This window comes from Mus caroli, chromosome 11 (genome assembly GCF_900094665.2).
Source record: "Mus caroli chromosome 11, CAROLI_EIJ_v1.1, whole genome shotgun sequence".
Lineage (NCBI taxonomy): Eukaryota > Metazoa > Chordata > Mammalia > Rodentia > Muridae > Mus > Mus caroli.
The window spans coordinates 78,708,377-78,727,236 of record NC_034580.1 but is presented as its reverse complement, the minus strand read 5'-3'; the positions used below and the strand labels follow the sequence as shown (position 1 = coordinate 78,727,236).

Here is an 18,860-nt window from a genome sequence, read left to right as displayed (position 1 = left end):
AAAAAAAAAAACTGAAGTTTGTCAGCTAGTAGTATCTGAGCTACAAATTAAACTCAGATATATTGCCAAGGAAATTACGTTGTTCTCAAAAAAGGGGGGAGGGGGCTGGAGAGATGGCTCAATGGTTAAAAGCACTGGCTGCTCTTCCAGAGGTCCTGAGTTCAATTCCCAGCAATATATGATGGCTCACAGCCATCTGTAATGGGATCTGATGCCTTCTTCTGGTGTCTGAAGAAAGCTAAAGTGTACTTATATAAATAAAATAAATAAATCTTAAAAAAAAAATAAAAGGAACCCAGGCTGTTTTCCTCATTAGGGAAGAATCAATAACACCCTTTCAACCCTGGGGTTCTAAGATGGGTACTCACAAACTAATGTTATTTATAGACTCCCTACCTAATCCCTCCTAAAAAGTGGAATTCCATTATTCAGTCAGTCACAGGTTTTTTTTGTTTTGTTTTTGAGACAGGGTTTCTCTGTGTAATAGTCCTGGCTGTCCTGGACATGTTTTGTAGACCAGGATGGCCTCAAACTCAGAGACCACCTGACTCTGACTCCTTAGTTCTGGGATTAAAGATGTGCACCACCACACCCAGCAACAGTCACAGTTTTAATACATGATGTATTAGATTGTAACTTCCTTTATGCAGAAATTAAACTTAAAAGACACATGTAACATTTATAGGATTACAGGCAGCCAGTTATCTAAAACAACTTCATTAGAAAGTTAAGTATCTACCTTTTGTTATTTCAGGGATTTTAGGTTGGGGAGAGGCTAGATAAAAAGTAAGTACCATTTCACTTTACTGGTGGCACACTGCTCTTTTGATAATGAAAATACAGTATCTTCGTAAAGTAAATTAACTACCAATCAAAAAACTAATGCCAACTAATGAAGATATGTACAATATCGCAAATCTTGGTAAAATGACTACCAATCAAAAAACTAATGTCAAATTTTTCAAAAACCTTTAAACTCTTACAAAATTTTTCAAAATTATCAAACTTTAGCATTTCCATAATATTAAAGCATATAGTATATTAAAACAGATATATAAGCAAATTTGGGGAGCACTTAAAATGGTTGTGCATTAGTTGTTTTTCATATCACAGAACTGAACTGCTACTGCTGTATCATAAAATATCAGCAGCAGGCCACCAACACTTTCAATTCTCAGTAAACATAAATTATTTTAAAGCTTGTGTACAAATTTACAATCTATGAATCTCATCTCAGAACATTGGCCAACTGGTTTTTCATTCCATTTTCAAGACCAAAGCACTAACTACGGATTATTTTAAATTATGCTAAAATCAGCTTTTATAACCTGTCATAAACAAATGAAACCAACATCAATACTTTAAAAATAGCAACAAGAAATTAAAAGCCTCACATACCACAGCTACAAACAGAAAAATTATAGAATATTATATATCAATTATTTCATTAATTATGTTTAAGGAGAGACATGTATTAAAGCTTTCTTACATGTCTATCTGACCTTTCTATAGTCTATATCTAATACTTTCCCCACCCAAGGGAACTATTTGTTTTTCATATAGATTAATTTACCTTTGTATTGGTTAAGACACTAAATTTCCAAAGGTATCTTTTAAAGGAGTTTTGAGTCCAGCTCCAACAGGAAAACCAATCAAGTAATTTAAGCTAATCATAACAAAGATAAGGAGCTTTAAAGGTGTTTAAATTAACACACACCATTTAAAATAGTATCAATATAGCCTTTTTTTTAACAGTTTTCAGTATTTATCAATATAGCCTCTTATGAAATGATTTATGACATAAAAAAGCCAGAAAATAAAGTTTTAATTTCTGTTCTTTCTACAATAATCTCTAAAAGCCTCTTAAATGGCAGAATAAAATAAGGAAAACACTAAGAGAGAAAATGTAATCTAAATACTTACCTTGATCCTGTCATAGGACCTCTTCCATCCTTGTCATATCCCCCACGCCCTCTACCTCCTCCCTGTGACCCGCCATATCCTCTATTATCTTCTCCATACCTACTCACATCACGACGGTCATCTACAAAATGAAAAATGTAACACACAAAAATTGTCACTTTGATTATTTTTTTTTTTGTTACAACAAATGTCTCCCTACATTATTAGACTGATCTTGAATTCTTGAGCTTAGGTAGCAATTCTCCTGTCCAGCTCCCATACAGGAATTATGCTGCATGTCCCCATACCCAGCAACTATTGTCATTTCTGATTAAATGTTTCAAACAGTGTCACTGTAAATGGCTCCCTGAGACACGTAGAATGTCCTTCAGGGAAAGAAAGAAATACACCAAAATGCAAGCCATCGCATAACATTCTGGAATTCAATGTGCTTAAGAATTACATCTACAAGCCAGGCGTGGTGGCATATGCCTTTAATCCCAGCACTCGGGAGGCAGAGGCAGGCGGATTTCTGAGTTCGAGGCCAGCCTGGTCTACAAAGTGAGTTCCAGACAGCAAGAGCTATACAGAGAAACCCAAAAACCAAAAAAAAAAAAAAAAAAGAATTACATTACTTAAGCAAAACTAAAAATCTGGATTAATAAATTAAAGACAGAATTCTAATTTTATTTCCTTCACCTCAAAGATATTAAAAATAATTCAAGCACAGGTCAGGCCTGCAAAACCACAGACACTACACACTTTTCAAACCACGAAAAGATATCCAGAAATGATTTTTACTCATTTACTCTATTATCAATATGGCTAGGAACATAACTCAGTGGTGAAATGTTTACCCTACACATAGAAAGATCATGGGATTCAATTCCTAGCATCATCAAAATAAATTTTTTTCCAGCAAAAATGTTTCATGACCACCTACTAGGAGCCAAGTCCTATGTAGACAGTGAAGGCATTTAAAAAAAAACAAAACAAAAAGACTTTGCCCTTGAATCACTGACTTTCATGGTGTGGTCTGAGTCCTATGTATCAGTAATGTATATAAAGTGCTATGGAACAAGAAAGATTAATGACTGTTTCTTCTTACAAGAGATTAGAGAAGACTAGATAGGTTAACTTTCCTAAATCAAGTATACCATCACCAAAAAAACCCCGACAATAGCATTGTCAACTGCTCAGTTTAAGAGAAAGCATCAATTTAAGAGAAATGTAATCAGTAACCGAAAGTCACCACACAACCTTTTGACCATCTCCAAAAAGTTAAAAAGAAAAATCTAATAATAGTTTTTTTCCCCGAGATTTATTTATTATATATGAGTACGCTGTAGCTGACTTCAGACCAGAAGAGGGCATCAGATTTCATTACAGGTGGTTGTGAACCGCCATGATATGGTTGCTGGGATTTGAACTCAGGACCTTCGGAAGAGCATTACCATCTCCCAGTCCTAGTAATAGTTTCGTTGCCCATGAGAAATCTATTTTCAGTCATGCCAAATTTTTATCACCAAGTAAAAGTCTAAGGGTGTTTTAATCCAATGATAATTCTGTGAAGGAATGATGAAAAAGAGGTCATTATCTTACCTTGTGTGTGGTGGCTGTAGTTTTCCCTTTGTGAATGGTAAGACTGCTGGTTTTGATTATAGGAATCATGTTGCTGATAATTGGACTGCTCATCATATGAGCCTTGATGCTGATCATAACCTGACTGCTGGTCATAAGAATCTTGCTGACCATAGTCTGACTGGCCATATGAAGGTGCTCTTCCACCTTGACTAAACAGAAATCAAGAAAGAACATGAGAAATTACAGAATTATGTTTGCTGAAGCAAGTTAAAGAACACTACTAATATTGAGCTGGAGAGATGGCTCAGGAGTTAAGAAAACAAATCCCAGCACCAACTCGTCAGCTCAACTGTCTGTAACTCTAAGATTTACTATTCTCACAGACATACATACAGCCAAAACACCAATGCACATTAAAAAAAGAATAAAAAAATAAAAAGGAACACTATACAACAAAACCTCAGCAGTATCTACTACTATTTCTCATGGTAATTACCAATGGAATGCCTTCCAACGACAATTTCACTATCACTAAAAAGATGCCAAAAGGGAAAACTGAAGTTGTTACACTGAGGAAAAACAACAATAAAAACAGAAACAAGGACCTTTAGATACTATTAACAAAGTAACTAGTTTTTACTTCTCTGAGTTAAAAGAAAAACATAGGATAACTACCAAAAGACCAATGATCTGTATGACTCTTCTACAAACATGGTCATTAAGTGATGAGCTCTCTTACTAGTTATACTGAAAGGGTCTATGTCACTTCCTTTCAACATCATGTCTTTATTAGTAGCCAGGCATGATGGCTATTCTCTTGGTACCAGAAAGATATGAACATAATGACCTTAAGGCCAACCTAAGCTATGAAGACCATGGGGTCTCAAAAAAGGGAGCTTAGGCAGAGCTGTCTCCATTCTTAACAGTTATTCCTAATTCTACAGAATACCACAACAATCTATTCCGACTCCCAATCAAACCACCACAAAACTATAGTGTGAACATTAACTCTTTTTTTTTTTTTTTTTTTTGGTTTTTTTCTCTGTATAGCCCTGGCTGTCCTGGGGCATGTGCCACCACGCCTGGTGAACATTAACTCTTTATTTAAGTGATCAAAAGAAGCATTTCTTCACCAGGTGATGGTGGTATATGCCTTTACTCTCAGCAGAGGAATTAGGAGGCAGAGACCAGCAGATCTCTTACTTAGAGGCCAGCCTGGTCTATAAAGTAAGTTCCAGGACAGTCAGGGATACACAGAGAAACCCTGTCTCTTTGAAAAACACATTAAAAAACAAAACAAAACCAAAGACATTTCTCTCTGCTTTTACATGTATTTCATGCTATCAAATATATATAGCCTTTATAAAAGCACTTTCCTTTGGATTACACTTATCAATAAAGGCTTGGTGTTTTTCCTAATGCAGCATGGTTTCCAGATATTATTCTTCTATATGTACTTTCTACTTTTCAGAGCACTCTTGTCTATAAGACCAATAATTTGACCTCACAACTCTTTCTCCAGTGCCATTTAAATTTCACTTAAAATACTTGTCACTGCAGCCAGAAACCACTGGAGACTTCAGTCTATATTCTTTTAACCTTCATTATGTCTATAAAATGGAAATTACTACTAATACTGTTTCATAGTGGTGTCTGAGGATCAATTATATAAGGGAATATGGAATAAGTCCATCAAACAAAGCACAATAAAAGCCCCATTATGAAATAATACTAGTTAGTTATTTTCATTTATAGAGGCCTACACAGTATTGGCCAGCCATGGCTACATAGTGAAATACTATTTTAAATAAAAAAGGGGAGAGAGGGCTAGAAAGATGGCTCAGTGTTTAAGAACACTTGTTTTTGCAGAGGACCCAGAATTAATTCCCAACATCCAGACAGTAGCTCACAACACCTGCAACTCCAGCTCTGGGAGATCCAATGCCTTTTTCTAGCCTCCACTCTCCACCTCTAGCCTCTGTGGGCATCAAGCACATACATGGTACATATACGCACATAATACCCATAAAGGAAAAATATATTCTCTTTTAAAGGTAAATGCATCAAGTAGCTCAAAAGCAAAATAAAGGATTTGGGCACATAGCTCAGAGTAGTTACATAGCATACCCAAAGTCCTGGGCTCTACTACCAGCACCACAAAATAATTAAATAGAAATTAAAAAGGCAGATATGCTCGACACAATTTCAATAGTTCACTGTTTCCTTACCCTCCTGATGACTCCGTGTTTTGTTGTCCCTGGTTATTGTATGATTGCTGGCCATATGAACTCTGCTTTTGATTCTCATAACTACCATACGACTGTGAATAACCTAAAAATTAAGTAAGAATACTAGTTAGTGAAGGCTCTGATTTCTGACTCTCTCAAGTAGTAATTTAACAAACCAGTCCAACCTGATTGATTTTGTCCATAACCGGAGTAACCACCATAGTTTTGTCCATACGAAGAATCAGTCGTTTGCCCATAGCCAGAATAACCCTGAAATTCAGGTAAACACTCAAACTTTATTACTTACTAGATAAAATAACTATTTATAAATGTTATTACTTATTAAATAAAATAAAATAAAGACAACTGATTTTTTACATACTTGTGGTGTTTGTCCATAGCCTTGACTGCCTTGATTTCCATAAGAAGAATAACTGTAAAAGAAAATTGTAATACTTGAAACAAATATGCTTTAAGAAATTTTAAAACTTAAATACAAAACTTTGCTTTCAACAGAGCATAGTGTTTTCCTTATCTGAATTGTTTTTTGGATACTAATTCTTGCATTTCCTTAAGGTTAAAAAATTTTGGTTACACTTAAATAAATGAGTTAAAATAAGACTGCTTACATTTAAACGACAATTCTGCCTGTCTCTTAGACTTTAAATTCATGACCAACAACTAAAGACATAAATGAAGTCATTCCCAGACCTGTTGAACATCAATATCTAAAGCGTTGCTGTGAAAAATTCTCACAAATATTTCACCAGAGCTGCAAAAGTAAGAAAATGATGCTTTGGAATAAATAACAAAACAGAGAAAGGCACTGAACAGTATCAGGCCATAGACAGGTTTTTATTTAATATCATGCATATAGTTGTTTGCACAATGCAAACAATGTTTATACAAATAACCATTCTAACAATCGCATGGTGACCCAGGTCTTTAATCCCAGCACTCACAAGACAGAATCAGGCAGATGTCTATGAGTTTAAGGCTAGCCTGGTCTACATAACAAGTTCCAAGTACCCAAAGCTACACAGTAAGACCCTGTCTCAAAACAAAAACAACCGAACATTTCTAAGAATGTGTTATTTCCAAAAAACTGCATGGAGAGACCCATAGTAATTATCGGAAGAAGAAAAAAAAGATAACTTTTTTTGTTTGTTTTTTTGAAGCAGGGTTTCTCTGTGTACCCTTGGCTGTCCTCACTTTGTAGACTAAGGTGGCATCCAACTCGGAGATGCCCTTGAGTACTGGGGTTAAAGGCATGCATGTGCTAGCACACCTTGTTTAAAAATATAACTTTTCATACTAACTTCTTTGTACTACTTGTTTCAATTGAATGTCTTCAACTTCCCAAGTACAATATGGAACAAAGTCCAACTTAAATGCCAAGGTAATTAGAAGCATATATATATGTGTGTGTGTTTGTGTGTATGTATACGCACAGTCTCACTCTCACACACAAACATATATGGCACCAATATCAAATGAAATTATATTGTATCAAAACTGACATGCAGTCTGATAAACGTGACTGAATGTTACTACCTTCCTACGATTTAAATTTTTAAAACTGCATCATGCAAGTACTAACAACCAACTCTCTGAATATATGGCTCTAATACCCCAAATAACCTCAAAATAAAATCTTCTGGTTTAGAGGTAACAAATATTAAAATTCCTCAACTATTTTTTTCAGAATCCATAACTTTTAAATATACAACCAATAAATACTTGCCAAGTACTTACGAGATACTATCTTACAAGAATAAAATCACATCGATTTTGTTTCTGATATGCTTCTTAATTTGGAGGCTTAATTTTGAGGCTCCAAAAAGAGCTGCAGTGTTAGGTTGAAAGTTGTTACTTTTGGTAAGCAAGAACAGCCTACCATGATTTGGACATAAAAACAAACTTCACTGTGGGCATATTAGAACCGTGAGAACTGCTAAACACTATATTATAGTGGTTTAGGAAAATCTGCTCTAGCTCTGGGTATTTTCTGGCTCGCTCAAGTTCCACTGCAATTGGAGAGCAACTGACAGAGGATGGTAGGGTTCAGTTGTCCTCATTGTTAAATGGATGCTTTAATTTAAAAAAAAGAAAAGAAAGAAAATCTGCTCTAAGGGCTGTTGAGAGATGGCTCAGTGGTTAAGAACACTTCCTGGTCTACCAGATGTCCTGAGTTTGAGTCCCAGCATTCCTACTAACTAACAACCAACCACCTCTGACCCCAGCTCCAAAAGGATCCAACACCCTCTTCTGGCTCCCAAGAGCACTGCATAACACAGATATACATGCAAACTGAACACCCATACTCTTTTTTTTTCTTTAAATCAAAGCGTATTTTATATCATCAAAAAGTAAAATTTTTTCTAAGAACTTGTTTGATGCTAATTTTAAGAAATTCTGTAGGCAAAGGGATCTCTCAGGGGTTAAGAGCATTGCCTGCTCTTCCAGAAGTCCTAGGTTCAACTCCCAGCACTTAGATCAGACAAATCATTATCATCTGTAACTCCATCTCCAGAGGATCTGACATCTCTGGTCTCCACAGGCACTGGTACTCATATATACATACATTATTTAAAAATAACAATATTTTTTTAATTCTTAAAAGAAAAATCTCTTAATTTCTCAAAAAAATTGCTCAAGAAAAAAATCTTTACAATTTCTGTCTTTTATCTATTTTTAAGATGTATTTATTATTCAAACAAACTATTTAGAAGGGGGAAAAAGGAAGAAATGTTTGCATGACACCTATTTATAAAGGCAAGCTCTCGCCATTTAACAAGTTATAATTAGTTTCTCTCACCCCCCTTTAAAAAAGAGATACCGTCTTTGTATGTAGCCCAGGCTGGCCTCAAATTTGTAACAATCCTACCTTTAGGTCCTAAGTGCAAGATTACAAGCCTGAACTACTACATCCATCCAAATAAATAACGAATTTCAGAGAGAAAACTGTATCATCTTTTTTTCCGTTTCAGTCTTTCATGAGATTATGAAAACATGTATACTTTACCTTTGCTGCTCACCCCCAGACTGACTGTAACTTCCAGAATCTAAAAGACATAAAAAGAATTTTAAATTATGTTTTCCCCTAAGACTAACTTTAGTTCACACAAATGAATATACAGCTAGAAACTATCAAAAATTACATTAAGAAAAACTAGAAGCCAGGACTGGTGGCACACACCTTCAATTCCAGCAGTCCGAAGGCAGAGGCAGGCAGATTTCTGAGTTCAAGACCAGCCAGAGCTGCAGTGAGGCCTTGTCTCAAAATAATAATAAAGCGCACACACACACACATACACACACACACACACGCACTCAAAACAAAAAAGAAAACCTAGAAAATAACCTGTGCATGGGGAAATCTACAAAGTATTTTCTTTAAAAAGTTAACTACTTTTTTTAAAGTTAACAACACCGTTAAAAACCATTGTTCCAAAAGATGTGCTAGTGGTCACAAGAAGGGGAATACATATGAAATCAGTAAAAATTCATCCTTTAAAAACAAAAACAAAAAAAATTTAACCATGTGTGGTGGCTCATGCACTTGGCAAACTGAGGCAAAAGGATTGCCACAAGCTCAAGAGCAGCCTAGGATACGTATACAGACTTCCAGACCAGGCTGGATGAACTACAGTAAGACTTGCTTGAAAGGAAAATACAACCCACACCCCTCAAAAGTTCCAGTTACATATATGTATTTTTTTATTTTACATTAATAAAAACAAAAAGTATGTTTAAACTAATCAGAGCCAGAAAAGGAAGAAACATGCATTCTGACATGATAAATCTACAGAATCACACTCACTTATCTCTACCATATCAACACATACACTGTTCTATATTGGGTCTACTGTAGCTGTCAGCATCAATAAGTCTCCAGAGACTTGCTAAGAAAAGCTAATGATTTTACCAAGTTTTCAAGTAATTAGCCAATTAATGACATTAAATCAACAATACCTGCCTAAATAAACATGTCAAGTAAAAAGGAAAAGAAAGACTATAAGCTTTTTTCCATAGTTCAAAGTGTAAGTCATAACAAAAATTGTTGAGGAGGCTCTCTCCACCCTTTAGGTGTGTAGTCAATGTCAAATGAACAGTTTGTTATAAGTAAGACAAATGTTATCTAAAATATTACAACTACAAAACAGGAGTGTCAAACTGATCATATGGCCAACCTTACTAATCCTAAAATCTTTAATGATCAATTCAAGTGAAAACAATAGCATCTCTTTTCTGCCAATTTATATCGTTATCATATAACACTACAGGTTGGTTAAGCAGGTGACGTAAGTTTGCCACCATTCTACTGTAAATATCTCCAATCTGATGTTTCTTTTTAAAATCCTGAAGACTATTAAATGAGATCTGATAAATTATTTCTATGAAATTAAGGACACAAGGAGACCTGAAATGGGGGGGAGACGGGACTAACCTTAAATGTCACTATTTCTGCAACTTAATTGCTACCAACCGAAGGAAAATTGGGGGGGCGGGGGGGGGCGGTGCAGGAAGACTCTACTGGACATAAGTATACCTATCAAATAGCAAAAGAAAGTCACCCAAATCAGAGTCAAAACAGTTGGGGGGAGGGAGGCAACAACTTGAGAATATATGCATTCATTCTTCCACTGACCTCTAATATCTCAATGTTTCCTTCTGGTTCAGAGAAAACCATTTAACTATATAGCACTTAGATCTTATGACCTCTTAAAATCTAATATTTATGTACTTAATGTTAGCCTAAGTAATTAGTTCTCTGAAATTATAAATCCAACTTCAGCTGAATTAAAACTTCGGAATACACAAATAAACATAACTACCAGAAAATAGATTTCAATAATAAAAATGCAGGGTTTTTTTTTTTTTTTCAGTTAAAAGGGGGTTTATAAAGGCCATTTAGGCAAAGCAACTCAAATAGGTCCTTGTTAAAATTACCTGACACTTGAGCCTTGTGCCTAGACATGTTCATTATTTAGAAGTACTTCTAAGTTACCAAAGTGTACCAGTGTACTGGCTATTTTATGTCAACTTGACACCAGCTAGTCATCTGAAGGCAGAAACCTCAATTGAGCTAAATGCCTCCCTAAGATCCAGTTATAGGGCATTTTTTAAATTGATAATTGAAGAAAGGGTCCAGCCCACTGTGGGTGGGCAGTCCTGGATTTTATAAAGAAAGTAGGCTGAGCAAGTCATGAGGAACAAGCCAGAAAGCTTCATCCTTCCATGGCCTCCTCATCCTGCCTCCAAAAGTTGCCTGCCCTGGTTGAGTTCCTGTCATGACTTCATTCGATGAGCAGATATGGAAAAATAAGCCAAATACTCCTTCCCCATGTAACTTTGGACATGGTATTTCAACACAGCAATACTAATCCTAAGACAAGACAGTGGGGTATTGCTGTGACAGGCTTGACTGTGTCTTTTTGGGAGAATAGGAAGGGCTTTGGTGGAATTTTAGAGTAGAAAAGAGTGTTAAGAAGTAGAAATTGAAAAAAAAGTAGTAGTAGTAGTAGTAGTAGTAGAAATTGAATGTAAGAGCTCACTGAGCATTTTTGCAGGAGCTTGAAAAATAATTGTGTTGAGGGCAATGCAGATCTTGGAGGCCTGGCTTGGGAAGTTCCTGGGAGGAGCAAAGACTTTACTGAGCCTTTTGTGTGAAGAATCTGTGGTTCTGGTCAGCTGGGGCTAAACAGTCAGCAGTGATTAACAAACGACCAGAACCATAAAGTAGACCATTGCTTTACTGAGACAATTGATGCTGATCATCTAAGAAATTATGTGATCTAAGTGATTATAAGACCAAATAGGAGGTGGTTTCTGAGAGTTAACACAGGGAAATTATGTTCTAAAGGAGGCTAGGTTGTATCTTTTGTGTTGGCAGCCAAACTTGGTATTGTGTAAGAGTCTCCAGTTTAAGGCATAAAGGAGTCATGGAGAATAACTGAGGCTTTGGCACTATGAGGCCACAGGTGAAGGTGAAGCCTCGGTAGCAGTTGAGCCCTAGGAATGAAGGGGTCAATGAAGAGAAGCCGAGGCTTGGCACCATGAACAGAGAGCAAGAGAGGATATTGGTAAAGGTGCAGCCTAGTACAGTGAGGCACAAGAATTTGAAATGCCAGTACCACAGGATGACCAACAAGAACAAGCAGCAACCAGGAAGCTGGAGCCTAGAAGACAAGCTGTGTGTGCTGCAGAGGACAGAGCAAGAGAATTGACCTAAGCCTTTTGTAGGAGTCAGGAAGATCATGAGTAAACACCAAAGACACTGGATACTGAATTATTTCAGCTGGAGTTTGGTTTTGCTATATTCAGACTGTAACTGTGCCTTGGTTCTTTCTCTTGTAGAAAGTAGTTAACATACTTTCTATTTTATAGGAGCCCAGTTAAGAGAATAAATTTTTAAAAGATATTTTAGGTTTTAAAAGAGATGTTAGATTTGTAAAGATACTAAATTTTAACTCTTTGAATTTGCAAAGACTGGGACTTTTTAAAAGTTTGTAAAATGTTTTATGGTGATGATGTTATTGTGTGATTTTAGGAATGAACAAGAAAAGTTGTAGCTTAACAGTTTTGCGTGTTAAACTGACAAGGGGTTATTTGTCCTGGATAGTTCTATGTCAACTTGACACAGAGTCATCAGAAAGGAACCTCAATTAAGAAAACTGCCTCCCTAAGATTCAGCTGCAGGACATTTTTGTAATCAGTGATTGATAGAGGAGAGTCCAGCTCATTGTGGATGGTACCATTCCTGGGCTGGTGGTTCTGAATTCTAGGCAAGCAAGTAAACAGCACCCATTCATAGCCTTTGCATTAGCTATGTCTCCAAGTTCCTTGTTGTTTGAGTTCCTGTCCTGACTTTTTCCATGATGAACATTAATGGAAGTATAAGCCAAACAAACCCTTTACTCCCCAAGTTGCTTTAGTCCTGGTGTTTCATCACAGCAACAGTGATTCTAAGACAAACAACCAAGTGTGTCCAACTTGTGATCCAAGCACTGGAATTATAGGCATGAGCCACAAATCCTGACTTATGAATTTTCTTTAATCATACACACTAGCTGCACGCACACTACTCCATTTTAGGTGATGTTTGCCTGGTTACTCTTTCCATCTTACCCTCCAACATGTGTTTAATGTCCTCAACTGCTGAGCAGCATTTATCTAGGTACTTTAACATTATGAACACCTTTGTGCTGTAAGTGGACTGTTTTTGTTTTTACATGTACCTAACATCTTAAATTAGAATTTTCTATCTACCGTAGGTTTTCTTTTCCTTTTAACTCCTTTCCTACTATCTATTACATTTTCTTTATCCACAATTTTACTATTATTTATATTTTATTTCTGTGGCCTCATAACTAAATTTTTGCATCTTTCCTGGCAAAATTTAAAATTACCAACCTCCATTAAAACATACTTTACTATCTTAATGTCAACCAAAGCCTTTGCCTTTATTTTCCTTACAATTTTTACTCCTCTTCCTTTCTATAAATTAATTCTTTTAGCAAAGTCCAGTATGACTTTATGAGTTTATTTGATATCAAGATCATTATTTTCCGACTAAACTCATTATTTATTCTTTTTACATTTTTAGTTTTCATCCATGTAAAAGCATGCACACATGCATGCAAGAGAGAAGGAAGATGTAAGATACACTGAAGCTGGCGATTCCAGGTGACTGTGGGCTGTAAGATGTTAGTGCTGGTAGCCAACTCTGGTTGTCTGTGCCAAGAGCAGTAGCCATAGCTCCAGGGCCCCTCCTAAAATTGTTTTCTATGGGTTATTATTTTATAATCTGTAATTTCATAGATTGCTCGAAATTATTCCTAGGCATCATGTTTCAACTAATGCTTGATTAAAAACTTCAACTCACTGAGGCTTGATGAACACTTTTAAGCCCGGCACACATGAGGCAGGTTTTTCTGTGAGTTCCTGGCCATCTAGAGCTAGTGAGACCATGTCTCACAAATAAGAACAATTTAACTTTTCTAGATTTTTTTCTTTTTAAAGACAAGAGTTTCCGGGCTGGAGAGATGGTTCAGCAGTTAAGAGCACTGGCTGCTTACTCTTCCAGTTCCTGAGTTCAATTCCCAACAACCATATGGTGGCTCACAACCATCTGTAATAGGATCCTCTGATGCCCTCTTCTGGTGTCTGAAGACATAAAGACAGTGACATTGTACTCATATAAATGAAATAAATAAATCTTTAAAAAAAAACAAAAAACAAAAAAACCCCAGGAGTTTCCTATGTAGCTCATGCTGGTTTAAAACTAGAACTCTTCCCAACTCAGCTCCCTGAGCACTGGTGACAAGTGTGTACAGCAATACCCACCAAAATTTTAGTTTCTTCTCTACCCTTCTAAGTTGAGTTTTGTAAGACAGACTGCAACTACATCTAAAATTCTCCTAAGTTTGCTCTTTCACTTACCACTTTTGTAAATTATATCTGGGGGAAGGGAAGAGTGAGACAGATCATCAGGTAAAGATACCTGACATAAGCTTGGCACCTGAGTCTAGCATCTGGTTCCTACATGGTGAAAGAAAACGCCTAAGGTTGTCCTGACTTCCACAGGTACACCACAGCCCACCCACATGCTAATGCAATTTTAGAAAATTATATTTTGTTCCTTTTCTTCAAATCTATGTGGCCTTTCCATATAATATATTGTTGGGGGGTTTTTTGTTTGCTTTTTTGTTTTAAATCTTCAACCTAAAAACATTTTTCCTAATCCTGTTTGTTGTTTGACTCGTTGACAGCTGCTCCTAGTTCAATATTTACCATGAACTCACCTTTTGAAAAATTTGGAGTCTCTCAGATTCTTTGGACCTAATTCCTCCGTAAGTTTTTCATTTATTTCCAACCAGGAACCCAAAAACATTAATTAGCCCAGACTTTTTAAAGTTTTATATTATAATATTTTGTGGTTTCCTAAAGGCTAAATGAGTAATAAAAGTAAAAGGTTCCAGGTTACGAACTGTAAGATTCTACTCAGTGTCTAAGCTTCCTGGTTACTGCACACACTACGACTTTTCCCTTTGTTCATTCCTTCACTGATAGTCCTTCAAATCTATAATCTGTAAAACCAAGATTTATAAGGGTTTCAGTTTTCATTATCTGGCTAACAGTTGAAAGATTCACTTGTCCTTAGATTTGCAAGACCTATACTCTCTGTAAGTTAACTGCCAAAATAGCTTTGTGCATAGCACACTCACTGGCTTCTACATTTTTACCATGGCTCTTTCTGCCACAGCAAACATCTAAATAAGTCAATTAAATTTCAAGTGTAGTCTGGAATGTTTAAAGGATGTAGCTTATTAATGATACTAGTTACTTACAGGGGGGATTTATTCTGTTAAATTTATTAATTTAAACACACATCAAACAAGTCACTTATACAAAAGTCAAGGTATTTCATATACATCACAAAACATATTAAGTTGTATATAACAGTAAGGAAAAATCCTAACTTAAGCCTCTAAATTTAAATCTTTCATTGAAATTACTCAGTCCTATAAAAATGTCTTATATGAATAATTACAATAAAAACCCAACAGTGTGGACCAAATGTAGCAAGCTTGCAATGCCACTCAGGAAGCTGTTAAAAGATGATGAGTTCAAAGCCAGCCTAGGATACACTGGAAGATCCTGTCCAAACAATCCCTGAGCACTGCTTACACTGAATCTTGGTAATTCCTACATGAAGAGAGAAATTTAATTTTTTAAGTCATGCTTAACCTACATATACCCTTCCTAAGGATGCACTTGTACATCCTTTTCTGGACCTTTACCTGGAAAAAATACGCCAATTTCTCCTTTGGAATATATAATAATATATAATATAAAATAATAATCCCTTGTTTGAACAAGAAACAGAATTTAAAAAGAGCTAACTTCACTTAGGCTTAGCTTTTTCCACCATACAGGTACCCTACCCAAAAAGATGAGCTTTCTAACTCCTCAGTATCATTGCTAATCTGAGGGAGGACCATCATTCTGCCCCGTCTTTCTCGCTCCTTTGGAATCTTCTCCAATTGCAGATTTGATCATACACATCCCTCCAGGTGGACTGGGAAAACCTTTAGAAAAGGATTGCCAATTAATTAATAAAAGGGCAAATCTTCCAAGCATAGTGGTGCACACCTTTAGTGCCAGCACTTGGGTGGCAGCGATTAGGTGGATTTGTGAGTTTGGGGCCAGCCTGGACTCCTGGAGTTCCAGTCGAGCCAAGGATACCTAATGAGATCCTTTCTCCCATAAATAGGTGAAAAACTACCAAAGTCATTATGTCATCTCAGCCATATGGCTTTAGACAATGTTTTCCTCAGAAGTAAAGAACTCTCGTTCTGGGTCTGTCTTTGCCACCTGTAAATGTAGCCCAAATAAAGGACCTTGTGTGGTCAACTGGAACTGTTAGAATTCAGAGGACTTGTAAGTGCTGGTTTAACAGGACCCAGACTGCCTGTCCGGAGGGGGGAAAGCCTCACTTCCACATAGCAGTGGCCTCTATAAATACAAATTTGAGGAAGACGCTGTCCTTGGTCTCTAAAGTCTTAAGGGAAACGCCACGAAGACCTAAAAGTGCTCGTCAGTAACCGCCAAGGCTTAATTCTAAGTTCAGGAGATTAACAAGTGGAGGAGGGAGTACAAAGGTGAAGCCCAATAAACAAACACCGCCCCGCAACCCCAAAGGTTACAGCAGAGGGAATGACCGTAAGCGCGACTTCGGGGAAGGCAACGTGCTTCGAAAAGGGCTCCCAGAGCGTCAGACCCCCACCTGATGAATGGGTGAGTCAGGAAGGCCCAGCTCCACTTCTCGGATGGGAAAACAGAGGAACGAGGCGGCGAGACGACCGGCCGGAGGCCTCGCTGAGAGATCTGAGGCGGAGCGGAGGACCCGAAGCCCTCAGTCCTCAGGCTGATGCTCAGATCTCCACTCCCCCAGCCCTTACGATGGCGTAGACGGGCCTCCCCCCCCCCAACTCACACACACCCTCCCCGGGGAGCTGTTCGTCTCCCCAGGTTCCAAGGGCAGGATCAAAAGAGCTCCGGGGCGCTCCCGCCGTGATTTGTAGCCAGGGAGCGTTGGGAGCGTGCGTGCCTCCGGTCCAACATGGCGGCGACGCCCCCCCCCCCCCGAGCCTCCCTCAGGCCGGAGACTTTCCCTCGCGGCCCTCCGGTGGGCGGGAAGACGGCCAGAACCCGCCGGACCCCTTCTCGCCGCTGCCGCTGCTCGCTGACGGAGTCACCTACCCGACATGACTAACAGCCGCGGCGCGGAGCCCCGCCACGGCCCGCGGAGAACAAGGAAAACGAAAAGCCAGGCGGCGCGGCTGCTGGAGCTGCTCTGAGGGCGGCGCGGCGGGCTGAGGCCGACTGCGGGCCCTCGGCAGCCAATCAGCGCGCGGCGGGCGATACCACCGCGCCGAAGCCGGAGGGGTGATCCCACGCCACTCCGTTCCGCCGAGCCTTAGAGTCCTCCCGGATCTCCCCTCCGCGACCGTACCATTATTGAGAGGGAATTGAGAGAGGAAAGTACCAATGCCCTCGTGGGGCTAGGGGAGGAAAGCGAGCCAGCTCGCTCCGCCCCATTCATAACCCCAGTTCTAGTTTTACCGGGTCTGGTAGACTTTGAAGCTATGAAGCGAAAGACGAGGCTCCCCTTTTATAAATAAGAACTTAATGCCTGGAAAAGTCGATTCTTCCTTTAAAATCGGGAATGGTGTGGTCAGCCTCGCTCGGGCTCTTGCTGCAGAACTTGAACCACTTGGGGGCGTTCCGAGTCTGGGGGCAGCGAGCGGAACGAAAGTCGTGACAAGCTCCGTACCTGATCGCCTCCGGGGCTTGTTATAACCACCTTGTCCAATAAAAAATCGAGGTGAGACCAGAACAAACATGTGACTTCAATCAAAATCACGCGCATAACTGGCTCCGGGAATAAGGAGACACGGGAGTGGATCTTTCTTAGTCCTTTGTAACAGCTAACTCTTAAATTGTCAGCGCCTTACATCATCTCATTTAATTCGCACAACAGACTGATGAAATAGTTTCCCCCGGTTGCAGATACAGCCGGATAGCCTGAGGCTAACCAAGGGCAAAGGTGGAATTTTGAAGCCTGGTAACCAGACCCTGTTGCTAAGGGGTTTTACCGGAAAGCGGTAGAGTAAACTCAGTTGGGGAAAGGGCTTGGAAAACTCGAGAATCTGCAAGGACATTTTCCCGAGTGAGTGACACCTGAACCAAGGCCTGGGTGATGAGTTAATAAAGTTGAGTTGGGCAAAAGATCTGTCCAGACTTGTTGTAGAACAAGTAATTTGATATGTTTGGAGTGTAGCCTCCAGGGGAGAAAAGTTGAACTTGCCAGAAAAGTAGGAGGGTATATAGCTGAGGCCTCTTAGTTTGAACTTTGTCCTGAAGGTGATGGATCCACCCACTAGAGAACTTCAAAAGGTGGAGATTAGATATGTATTTTCCAGCTGTAGAATGGAGAACAGGTTGGAGTTGCGAGGTGCCTAAAAGTGGGAGAGAGAAGCAAGACTAAGAATTTTGCTCAGTGATCCAAGCCTGGCCTAACATGCTTGAGTCCCTGGGCTCAATTCCCAGCACTGATAATTTTTAAAACCAATTGAGGTAGCAAGCCCCTTAATAATCCCAGTACTAGAAAGCGGAATCAGGAGGACCTCTGAATTTGAGGCCAAACTGGTATACATAGTGAGTTCCAGGACACACAGGACTGCAGAGGGCCTTTTTTATTTTTGTCTCAAAACAAAATATTTTAAGCAGGAAAATCACTTGAGTGGCTGACACAATAGTGCTAGTGAGAGAGATCGCAGTGCACTGGACTTATAAAGTAACTGCAGAGGGAAGCGCAGAAGTCACAGACACTTAGGAGGCCATGAAAGCCTATGCAAGGAATGGCCAGATAGAGGTGTCCTGCACTGTGACAGGGACCAAGAGGAAAAGACTAGAATGGAGCAAAGAAAGGGGTAAGTTCAGAATTGATGCCTTCAGGTCTGAAAAGAGCATGAGGTCCTTTCTCCTCATTGCGTCTGTATAGACAGAGGATTCTAGGAACCTTTAGACAGGACCAAAAGGCAAGGCTAAAGAAATAAAGAAATAAAAAGTTCTTTC

General features: G+C 38.6%; 1 protein-coding gene across 2 annotated transcripts in view; it reads right to left on the bottom strand.

Moving 5' to 3' along the window:
• Taf15 (TATA-box binding protein associated factor 15) overlaps window positions 1-17,083 on the bottom strand; it is a 35,360-nt gene extending 18,277 nt beyond the window's left edge. Inside the window, exons 1-7 of one of the 2 annotated variants that reach the window (XM_021177614.2) lie at window positions 16,983-17,083; window positions 8,740-8,779; window positions 6,097-6,148; window positions 5,900-5,984; window positions 5,715-5,817; window positions 3,505-3,695; window positions 1,924-2,044 (exon numbers count right to left, since the gene is read on the bottom strand). In XM_021177614.2, coding sequence (XP_021033273.1) covers window positions 1,924-2,044; window positions 3,505-3,695; window positions 5,715-5,817; window positions 5,900-5,984; window positions 6,097-6,148; window positions 8,740-8,779; window positions 16,983-16,989 — 599 coding nt within the window. In that variant the 5' untranslated portion in view covers window positions 16,990-17,083. The remainder of the gene's footprint in view (window positions 1-1,923; window positions 2,045-3,504; window positions 3,696-5,714; window positions 5,818-5,899; window positions 5,985-6,096; window positions 6,149-8,739; window positions 8,780-16,982) is intronic. The other variant, XM_029483595.1, reaches the window with a different exon arrangement.
• Window positions 17,084-18,860: the final 1,777 nt, after the last annotated feature.